This window comes from Acyrthosiphon pisum, chromosome A2 (assembly GCF_005508785.2).
Source record: "Acyrthosiphon pisum isolate AL4f chromosome A2, pea_aphid_22Mar2018_4r6ur, whole genome shotgun sequence".
Classification (NCBI taxonomy): domain Eukaryota; kingdom Metazoa; phylum Arthropoda; class Insecta; order Hemiptera; family Aphididae; genus Acyrthosiphon; species Acyrthosiphon pisum.
Genome location: NC_042495.1, coordinates 25,487,443 through 25,498,487, shown reverse-complemented (window position 1 = coordinate 25,498,487; position 11,045 = coordinate 25,487,443). Strand labels below are relative to the sequence as shown.

The 11,045-nt window shown below is 31.4% G+C and overlaps 2 protein-coding genes and 1 long non-coding RNA gene across 3 annotated transcripts in view; 1 reads left to right on the top strand and 2 right to left on the bottom strand.

The window, feature by feature from the left end:
* LOC100164292 (60S ribosomal export protein NMD3) overlaps nt 1–2,644 on the top strand; it is an 8,457-nt gene extending 5,813 nt beyond the window's left edge. The window contains exons 8-9 of the mRNA XM_001952278.5: nt 1,966–2,261; nt 2,332–2,644. Coding sequence (XP_001952313.2) covers nt 1,966–2,261; nt 2,332–2,533 — 498 coding nt within the window. The 3' untranslated portion in view covers nt 2,534–2,644. The remainder of the gene's footprint in view (nt 1–1,965; nt 2,262–2,331) is intronic.
* Nucleotides 2,645–6,071: 3,427 nt separating this feature from the next.
* On the bottom strand, nt 6,072–6,795 carry LOC115034098. Its single transcript, XR_003839493.1, has 3 exons — nt 6,674–6,795; nt 6,415–6,597; nt 6,072–6,185 (listed from the first exon to the last, which is right to left on the bottom strand). It is a non-coding gene; the product is annotated as an uncharacterized LOC115034098 (long non-coding RNA).
* Nucleotides 6,796–10,639: 3,844 nt separating this feature from the next.
* Nucleotides 10,640–11,045, bottom strand: part of LOC115034123 — a 15,828-nt gene continuing 15,422 nt past the window's right edge. Inside the window, exon 4 of the mRNA XM_029489888.1 lies at nt 10,640–11,045. Coding sequence (XP_029345748.1) covers nt 10,801–11,045 — 245 coding nt within the window. The 3' untranslated portion in view covers nt 10,640–10,800.

Here is an 11,045-nt window from a genome sequence, read left to right as displayed (position 1 = left end):
GCTCTGCTGTACAGTAGGTTACAAGTGGGTCACTGTATAATGGATAGTATTAAATTTGAATTCAATAATATAATATCACTGTATAAGAAAAACGATTCTGAGCGGAGAGGGTTTGTCAGTCTAGATATTATACATACATATTATAGGTATACTTATCTATAGTATTATTAATAATTTTCAAATTAATCATACCACAATATGTATTAGGTAACGCGTTATACATCAACAACAAACCGTGGTACTATCATAGATATATAATAGTATACTTTAGAAGTTTCAAGTACCTACAAATAATATTATACAATCACAACAAAATAACTAAAATAGTTATTCCAGGTTTTTTAATATGTGATTTCGTCCAAATTTGAATTTAAATTACTATAAAAATAAACTGTGTAAATATATTTTTTAGATTTTTTGGTAACAGAATTAACTACTTACGTGGAATCTTGTTTTAAATTTTCAATCCTTAGTTATAAAAACAGATCATTTTATAATTTTACAACTAAAAATATTATTGAAGAGGAAGTTATCACATGTATTTGTTGCCTCTGTCTTACAAATGTGTATGTAACAAATTTACGCTCAGCAGATAAAATCTAGCTTGGTTAGTTTAAAAAGTGAAACTACCCTATTATTGAATGTAAGTTTTTTTTTACAATAATTTAATTTTTAAATGTGTTATGAGCTTTTTTAATTTTTGCTATATTATAATCAAAACTTGCTCATACATTTTCATAATAAGTTGATTCACTCTAATATTTAAACTAATACACATGATTTGCTGAGCGTAAATTTGCAATGTTATGTAGTTGTAAGACTGAGATAACAAATTATATTGTAGTGTCATTTTAAAAGATGCCGGTACACTATTTTTTTCTCTCTCTGATCCATGCACACATAACAAATTGTACGTTCACAATAATGGTTATAATCATAATAATTTCTAAAATTAGAGTGAAAAAACCTCTTATAAAATTTGTTGGTAAGATTATTAATTTAAATATAATTAACTTATAAATTTGTAACATTTTACGCTAAAAACGATTGAGGTATCACTGTATTAGAACTATTGCAATGTAACGTTAAGTTTTAGATTCTTAGGGGAGCGATGAATGTTTTGATTTTACAATGTCGTGAGTTTTTTATTTTATTTTTTTGTGTGTAATAATTTTCGAAAGCGCAAGGAAAAAGAAAAGAAATTATAAGCAAAAACAGGAATTTTTATGCAAAATTGGTTTTCGACATAATCGATTTTGGGTTTTTGAAATTTTCACTGATTGTTTATATTAACCTTTTCTATACACAATAAGATTTTCAATAAATATTGATTTGTTGAGAACTGTTTACGGATTCACTAATATTCACTCAATTTCTCATTTAGCAAAATTGTTATTTAGTATATATATATAATTTTCTATACAAGATAACATTTTCCCTAATAAAATTCCCTACGCGTGGCTGAATGTTATTTTATTATTCTTTAGCGTGGATTAAACGCATGTTTTTAAATATGTATACATACGTCGTTATGAGCAGTTTCTTTATCTTTTTTTTAATTTGTTTTGTTTTTAATTTTATCATACGCACTGGGTGAAAACTGCAAAAAGACATACGCATTCTACGTGTTAAGAGCTAATTTAAATTTATGTTTGATAATTTTGTATCTTGCATAAAGAAAGCTATTTTATTTATTCCTCATAAGAATATATATTGTACTTCTCTTTAGTATAATACATTTTGTAACAAATTGATTACTTATTGTATTTACTGTAACAATTTTAAGTAAAAACTTATTAATTAGTTAAACCTTTGAATTTTTTAATCCCCTATTACTTGTACATTTTTAATTTTCAGTTATAACTTACACATTATTATAATTATTTTTTATTATTAATTATTATTTTTTTATTATCAAAAAATACATTTGATTTTAAAACAATTTATTATGTATGTTTTATTTAGCATATGTTGGCTGATGTATGGGTGGTTAGATCATGCGATTTGGGATTGACAACAGATTCTATACATTGCCGGTCACATTTAGGACACGTACTCAAGCCAATGGACACAGTGTTGGGTTATGCTGTTGCTGATAGTAATGCTAATGATAGCAATTTCGATAAATTGCCCAAATCATCATTGCCAGATGTAATACTCATAAAGAAAAATTATCCCGACCGTGCAAGGCATCGCAGACGTACCTGGAAATTGAAACGAATGACCACAGACACAGAAATGAATATGGAAAGTGATCACAAGTTAGTATCTTACTGTAAAAATTAAAAATTTAAATTTAATAATACTATTATACTAATAACTATTATATAGTGACATGGATGAATTTATGGATGATTTGGAAGAGGACAAAGATTTAAGGCAAAATATTAATATTTACAAAAATCCAGATGTTGGTATTGAATCTGCTGCAGAAGATGATGATGATAATGATGGGGCACCTCGTATTAGTCTTGAAGAGATGATGGAAGATTTGTGTATTTATGAAGATGATGTAATGGAAGTATATGAGTAAAATATTTTCTTTTTCCATTGTATGAATTTACAATGTTTAATAAAACCACATTGTTGACAACATTTATTATATATTTTCTATTGTTTTGAAATAAAATGTATGTTAAATATATTTTACATTTAGAACAAATCTTGGAGAGGTCCTTTTATAACAAAAATAAATATTATTCACTATTCAGTTATTGAAACTGAATTTTCAATGTTTGAAATAAGTGATAGAAAAAAACATTTAAAAATACAAATTAATTATTTGTATTCTGTTATTCCGTGTTGCATTATATTATTTAAAACAATTTATATAGTATAATGGACATAGAACAATCATTAATCATTATTAATAAATGCAGGGTCATGTGAAAGATTAAAATTAAAATTTTAAAGATGAAAATCATAAAAATAACTATCTTCAAAGCGCTCTGTCCCAAAAAAGGCACCTGAAACTTAGATATAATATCTATAGGAAAATAAATTGCTGACCAACTATAATATAAAGATATTATTGACACATTTGCTAATTTAATACATAGGAAGGTTAATTTATAATATATTAGATTTTAAGCGGAACAAAAAATGTATTAATTTTACAATGCGTGCTTTTTTTCTGTTTTGTCAGCCACATTTTGGGTAGTAAAAATGGTCATTTTTACACAAAACCAATTATTGAAAAAATTGGTATTATTTTTTTGGTGTAACTCAAAAATGAATAACTGTAGAACGTTGAAATTTTAAAATTTCAAATGCAATAAATTTATAATGCAATTGTGAATTTGTGAAATAGGTAGTTAGAAAAATGTATTTCGAGCGTAGCGAGCTGCTTCATAAAGCCTGTTTCGTCAAAAGGGCTCATTCGAAATTTCAGCCACGGGGCTCAATAGGTTCTCGATCCGGCCTTGGTCTAAATACAATATTGCGCTCTAGACTTATAATGTACCAGAATTTTTCTTTAGAATGACCAAGGTAGGCCGAGGTAGGTATGGATTATTGGAACTGAACAGACAAAACGATGGTGCATGGCGTTCGCAATGTTTGCAATGTTTACCTATCGGTTCATCGTTTAGCAAACAGACAGACCCGTCAAATGTTTCAACGTTTACCGCTAAAGAATTCGCACAAAGTGACAAAGATAATACTGTGCTCGACGGCGTCCGGGACGGAGCCTCCGTCAAAGATGGACAAAGGAAAATGTTAATGCCACTGTTGCCTACTATCATGGAATAAAATCAACTTTTTACGTTATATTCCATGATATTAACGAAACTCGCATCTTTCATCACGATAAACAATAGGTACTCGGCAGTCGGCTTATTGAAATTTGCAACGCTTAAAATGTAAATGTTACACACTTACACCTACTAATAATTAATAAATAGTGTATTAAATAATTTAAGCCACAATAGCGAGGCCACGATTACACTAATTCAGTGGTACTCTGTTGCCCGGATTTTCGGACGTGCTCTTAAGTTGAATGTTTCAAAAATGTTTAACGTCGTTATTCGTGCGCCATCTTACGTCTCCAACGCTCTACTGGTATAGCCTAATTCGTGTTTGCGATCACACGTCGATTACCGATAATGTTTTCATCATTGAACAATGTTTTTCATCGCGAGCCGTCAATCGTCATAGTCAACTCGGACGATCCGTCGTAAAGACGTTACCTGTCGTCAAATGTATTGAGTTCGAGTTTTCGTTTGATTGCGGGTGGAAAGCGCTCTACTGTACGTCGCTATGTCGTCGGACAACGGGAATTTGTACGAGTTTCCTAGCCCGTTGAAAACGGCGGACTACGCTTGCAACGAGATCGAGCGTACCGAGTTCGACTTGATGGAAGCACCGGACGTCGATATGTGAATATGTTGTGAGTCGCGGCTGTTCGAAATATTAAAAGCCGGCAGAAACCTAACCGATAATAACGACAAGGAGACAATATACAGCAGATTGTCATTCCCCATCAATATTAATAACCTGACGTTTGCAAACATGTGTGAGGGGGCAACGTCCCACGGTCACGTGGAGTGTCTGGTTTGCGCACAGGACAACAAGTGTCCCTGGCACTACATGACGTGCAGCAACGCTGAACGGCTAGGCTTATTGAATGAATCCAGATTCCAATGCAACTGAAACCGAAATTAAATACTATCGCCAAAAATGAAATAGGTATATCTATTATTTTATTAAGAAATATGTGCTTATGTCCATTAGCTTGTGCATTAATGACTTAATAGGCTGCGGCTTTAAATACTGATTACCTACATTATCATTATATATATATATGATAATATTTACAAAGTACACAATGTTGCAATTGTATTGAGTTTTTTTTTAAAAATAACATGCATTAACATGTCCCATAGATGTTGTCAATCTTTTTGAATACGGCAGACTACGCTTGCAATGAGATTGTGTGTACCTAGTTTGACTTGATGGAAGCACCGGATTTCGATATGCGAATATGTTGCGAGACGCTGTTTGAAATATTAAAAACCTACAGAAACCTAAACGAGGACAATGACAGGGAGACCATGTACAGCAGATCGCCATTCCCCATCAATGACTGGAGGTGTGGAAACATGTGCGAGAGGTCAGCGTCCCACAGTCACTCGGAGTGTCTGGTTTAAGCACGGGACAACAAGACAGTGTCTCTGGCATTACATGACATGCAGCAACTTTGTGAGAAACGGCTCAGCATATGGAATGAATCCAGATTCCAATACGACTGAAACCGAAATTTAATACTAACATCAAAAATAAAATAGGTACCTATATCTATTATTTTATTAAAAAAATAATTGTGTATGATTACATACTTTTAATAATTGAATCAGATCTATATTATTTGTGTTTATGCCCATTAATTGGTACATTAATGACATAATTATTTAGTTCTACCTGTACATCTTTATGTAGTGTTCGAGGCAACTCCAAGTTTGATAAAACCTTGACAATTAGCGTTTATTTTAATTGTATGTTCGACCGGAAATGTCCCTGTCCCTTCAAAAATACTACTTCTATTTATTAAAAACATGTTTTTTTTTACTATTGTGCTATGTGATCATGCTGATACACTTTGCATGTCTTTTTATTAGATCAAATTTCTCATATGCCTCTAGATTCAGTATTGGTATAGTTCTATTATTTATTATTTAGAAGGTCACCCATGCCATAATATTATTAACGAAACACTTTAAACCTTATTGAGCCTAATGGCATGAAATTATATCCACCGTAGGCCTCAATTTTAATATATGTACTATTCCAACACTTATTTATATTAAGTGTTTTATATGTACTCAGTGGTATTAAGTTAATTTGAGACCCGGTCTCCAATTTAAATCTAATATACTTATTTTCTACCTTAATTCCTTGAACCATGGTTGTTCAATACTGTGGCAAACATTTTAAATTGGATACTTGAGTGATATACTTACATAAGTGTGTGCGAATTAAACATTATTAAATATCTAAGGCTTTTCCGGGTAAATTAATTTGAATTTCCTTCAGAAGAAATACCAACATCCACACAATGTGTTATATATATGTGTGTGTTATATAATACCAAACATTGGTATGTCATACCAATGTGTTTCTTTGCAATTTAAATATGTTGAAGCCCTCTGTTATTAAAATTGGATTCATGCTCTGTAAAATCGTATTGCCTAAAAAATTAAAACTTTGTTAAAAATATGTCAGTGAACCATTTGTTTTCTCTCATTGAACTACAAGCAAATTTATTATGACTAAACGGGCAGAGCCACTTCGATAGAAAAATATATGCCCACGCACACAATTAGATATTATACAATGTGGCCCGTGAACAGGTGGGTAAGTTAGTTAATGGCACAGTAAAATAAATTTAGAATTAAAACCTATCAACAATATTCTCACCTTTTTGTTTCATAATTTACTCCAATATTGTCTGGCTTCATCTGAGTCGTTAAAATTATCTTCAAGGAAGCCAATGTCTGAAAAATATTCAATACATTGGCTCAACACTTCCTAGTTCCTTTTTTGTGGTACATCATGTATCTCATTTTTAAAAACCATAATAAGTATAATCCATTGTATGAACTAAAAACAATAAACATATAAGTACCTTTTGGTTTTGGCAAACATTTTAAATTGGATACTTGAGTGATATACTTACATAAATGCGAGATAAGTGTGTGTGAATTAGACATTATTGGGTATCTAAGGTTTTTTCAGGTGAATTAAAATCATCAACTGTTAGGCCTCAAAATCCTTTATTCCTCTGTTCATTTTACACCTAACTCATTAAAATTTCTTTGCATTATTAACTACTTGATTTTTATTAAATGTATCTAATTAGAAAAACTTAAAGATTAAATTTCAATTGTAATGTATGTGATTGTAGTACATAGATTGTGACACTGGGTACTAATTTTGAGTAGCAACGGCAGTGTCGTTTGCTTCAGTCCATAATTATTATGTTATTTTGTTGTTGTTCAGTGGTACAGATCAATTTTTATCTGAAATGATAACCATTTTATTATTTAATTTGTGTATCAATAAAAAGTAATATGCTACAATTGGTGACTAAGATGGGATCTGAATTACCATCGTTGTCTGTGATGTGGAAGAGAGATGAGTTAGTTTAGTTAAGGATAATCCTGAGACTGTATAATGTTTATTGGGTATCTAAGGCTATTCCTGGTGAATTAAAATTAACAACTGTTGCCCTCCTAATTCTTTATTCCTCTGTTCATTTTACATCTAACTCATTAAAATTTCTTTGCACTATGAACTACTTGATTTTTATTAAATGTATCTAATTAGAAAAACTTAAAGCTTAAATTTCAATTGTGATGTATGTGATTGTAGTACATAGATTGTGACACTGGGTACTAATTTTGAGTAGCAACGGTAGTGTCGTTTGCTTCAGTCCACAATTTTTATGTTATTTTGTTGTTGTTCAGTGGTACAGTTCAATTTTTATCTGTAATGATCACCATTTTATTATTTAATTTGTGTATCAATAAAAAGTAATATGCTACAATTGGTGACTAAGATGGGATCTGAATTACCATCGTTGTCTGTGATGGTGGAAGAGAGATGAGTTAGTTTAGTTAAGGATAATCCTGAGACTGTATAATGTTTATTGGGTATCAAAGGCTATTCCAGGTGAATTAAAATTAACAACTGTTGCCCTCCTAATTCTTTATTCCTCTGTTCATTTTACATCTAACTCATTAAAATTTCTTTGCATTATTAACTCCTTGATTTTTATTAAATGTATCTAATTAGAAAAACTTAAAGATTAAATTTCAGTTGTGATGTATGTGATTGTAGTACATAGATTGTGACACTGGGTACTAATTTTGAGTGGCAACGGCGGTGTCGTTTGCTTCAGTCCACAATTATTATGTTATTTTGTTGTTGTTCAGTGGTACAGTTCAATTTTTATCTGTAATGATCACCATTTTATTATTTAATTTGTGTATCAATAAAAAGTAATATGCTACAATTGGTGACTAAGATGGGATCTGAATTACCATCGTTGTCTGTGATGCTGGAAGAGAGATGAGTTAGTTTAGTTAAGGATAATCCTGAGACTGTATAATGTATATTGGGTATCTAAGGCTATTCCAGGTGAATTAAAATTAACAACTGTTGCCCTCCTAATTCTTTATTCCCCTGTTCATTTTACATCTAACTCATTAAAATTTCTTTGCATTATTAACTACTTAATTTTTATTAAATGTATCTAATTAGAAAAACTTAAAGTTTAAATTTCAATTGTGATGTATGTGATTGTAGTACATAGATTGTGACACTGGGTACTAATTTTGAGTAGCAACGGTAGTGTCGTTTGCTTCAGTCCAAAATTTTTATGTTATTTTGTTGTTGTTCAGTGGTACAGTTCAATTTTTATCTGTAATGATCACCATTTTATTATTTCATTTGTGTATCAATAAAAAGTAATATGCTACAATTGGTGACTAAGATGGGATCTGAATTACCATCGTTGTCTGTGATGGTGGAAGAGAGATGAGTTAGTTTAGTTAAGGATAATCCTGAGACTGTATAATGTTTATTGGGTATCTAAGGCTATTCCTGGTGAATTAAAATTAACAACTGTTGCCCTCCTAATTCTTTATTCCTCTGTTCATTTTACATCTAACTCATTAATATTTCTTTGCACTATGAACTACTTGATTTTTATTAAATGTATCTAATTAGAAAAACTTAAAGTTTAAATTTCAATTGTGATGTATGTGGTTGTAGTACATAGATTGTGACACTGGGTACTAATTTTGAGTGGCAACGGCGGTGTCGTTTGCTTCAGTCCACAATTATTATGTTATTTTGTTGTTGTTCAGTGGTACAGTTCAATTTTTATCTGTAATGATCACCATTTTATTATTTCATTTGTGTATCAATAAAAAGTAATATGCTACAATTGGTGACTAAGATGGGATCTGAATTACCATCGTTGTCTGTGATGGTGGAAGAGAGATGAGTTAGTTTAGTTAAGGATAATCCTGAGACTGTATAATGTTTATTGGGTATCTAAGGCTATTCCAGGTGAATTAAAATTAACAACTGTTGCCCTCCTAATTCTTTATTCCCCTGTTCATTTTACATCTGTTGTGAACCGGATGAGAGACACTGTTGATAGGCTTCGAAGTCGAACAAATAACTCTTATTCGAATTGATTATAATATAAGTTTATTAAATATAAAACATAAATCAATTAAGAATAGTTTCAAATTATTGAAACGGTACAATTTAAGACATAAATAATCAGCATGGATACTGTCAACTAGTAGCCTGCTAACTATAGAGTGATGAGCCTTTCGTTAGGGTCCCTGTTATATAGGTGCGTTAGTATAAGGAAAAAGGTACCTACATGTACATCCTTGCTACGTGTAGCCTTGCTTTTTTATATAACAAATATCATACTTTCCTTATACCTATTACGTTGTCTTTTAGATAATAATTACTGCTGCCCATCACGTATCGGACACATGCCGAACTGCGTGTGGCCTTATACACTGTAGTATTTGCAACACCTCCCCCACAAAACGAGGGATTATGATTAATAAGACCTCTAACTATTGCTCAGAATGCTGATCTACTAGTATCATGAAATCCATCCTTTACAAATATGAACGAGTATTATTAGTTTACAAAATTCTTAATATTATGTTAGTACATTATATTATATATTAAAATTTTTTTTCTTATTACATACATTTTTTTTTTCTTATTACATACATTTTTTTTTCTTATTACATACATTTTTTTCTTATTACGTACAAATTTTTTTTTTTTTTTTTTTATAAATAGTAAGTTAACATATTCTTACGTCAGCATAGCTATCAACCTATTAATTACCATGTCCCTTAAGCCTAGGAACCCGTGTAGTATCATACATGGCGCCTTATCGGCCATGTTTCTTAGTTTCGAAAAATGAATGAAACTACACAGGTGTGCATTAATGAGGTCGATTTGATCCTCGGTAAAAAGGATACCCTAAATTGTTGTTGGTAGTGCTGATATGTCCCCTCAAACAGGACGGGTTTCGGTATTGGTAAGACTCCGTCGGTACCACATGGTACTCGTGATTCATGGTGATTTTTAATTGGTCTAGGAATTGCCCCAGGAACGCCCTGTTAATTTCTACTGCGCTCATTTCGGGTATATATTTTTTTTCTATAAGAATAAGTTATATTATACTATGCATAAAAGAAATTCTTTTTTTTTTTTTTTATAATTGTGTTACTTCCACTCTAGGCACGATTATTCTATGACTGGTATCTACGGTTAGTATATATTTTGAATAACTTGTAAGCTATTATCAGACCTAATATTATACTTAATATAATAATTATTTTTGTATGCATACCACTGGTTGATTTTAATATATTCCTATCCTTCTCCTTTTGGACGGCGTTCTCTAACTCCTCGATTGTTTTGGAGAAGTCACTAATGTCGTTCAGCTTGACTACCGGATTTTGGTGGGTAAGTAAACTTTCAAGCTTAGCGCTGGGTAGTAATGGAATCTTTACACTAACTGGTATGTTTACCGGAAAAATGAAGTCGATATACTGAATGGACTTCAGATGTCGGCTAGGTGTTAATACTACTTGTGGTGTGTGCGCCCTGCATTGTTCACTTAATGTTATTATACCTACGCCCCTTAATTGTATATTCTTAGCGTTATCCCAATGATCACAGGTGACAGCTACATCGTCCAACGTGTTTATTATATAAATCCACTTATTATGATATTTCAACTTATGGTAGATGCTACGTGATAATTCTAAATATTTTATAGCGCAAGTTCTTGGAATTATCGTTGGTTTTCATAAATAATTCGATTTCACATGGTAACCCCGCGGACCCCATACGTAATGGTTGTTTTTCGGGACACATTGTTACACTCGCTAATTCCCTACAGTTCATTAAATGTGTTACGGAAATCGTTAAATAGTACTCGTGTGTTTTTGATATGGCCATGTATTCGAATTCGGGCGTGAGGTGCATATAGAGCT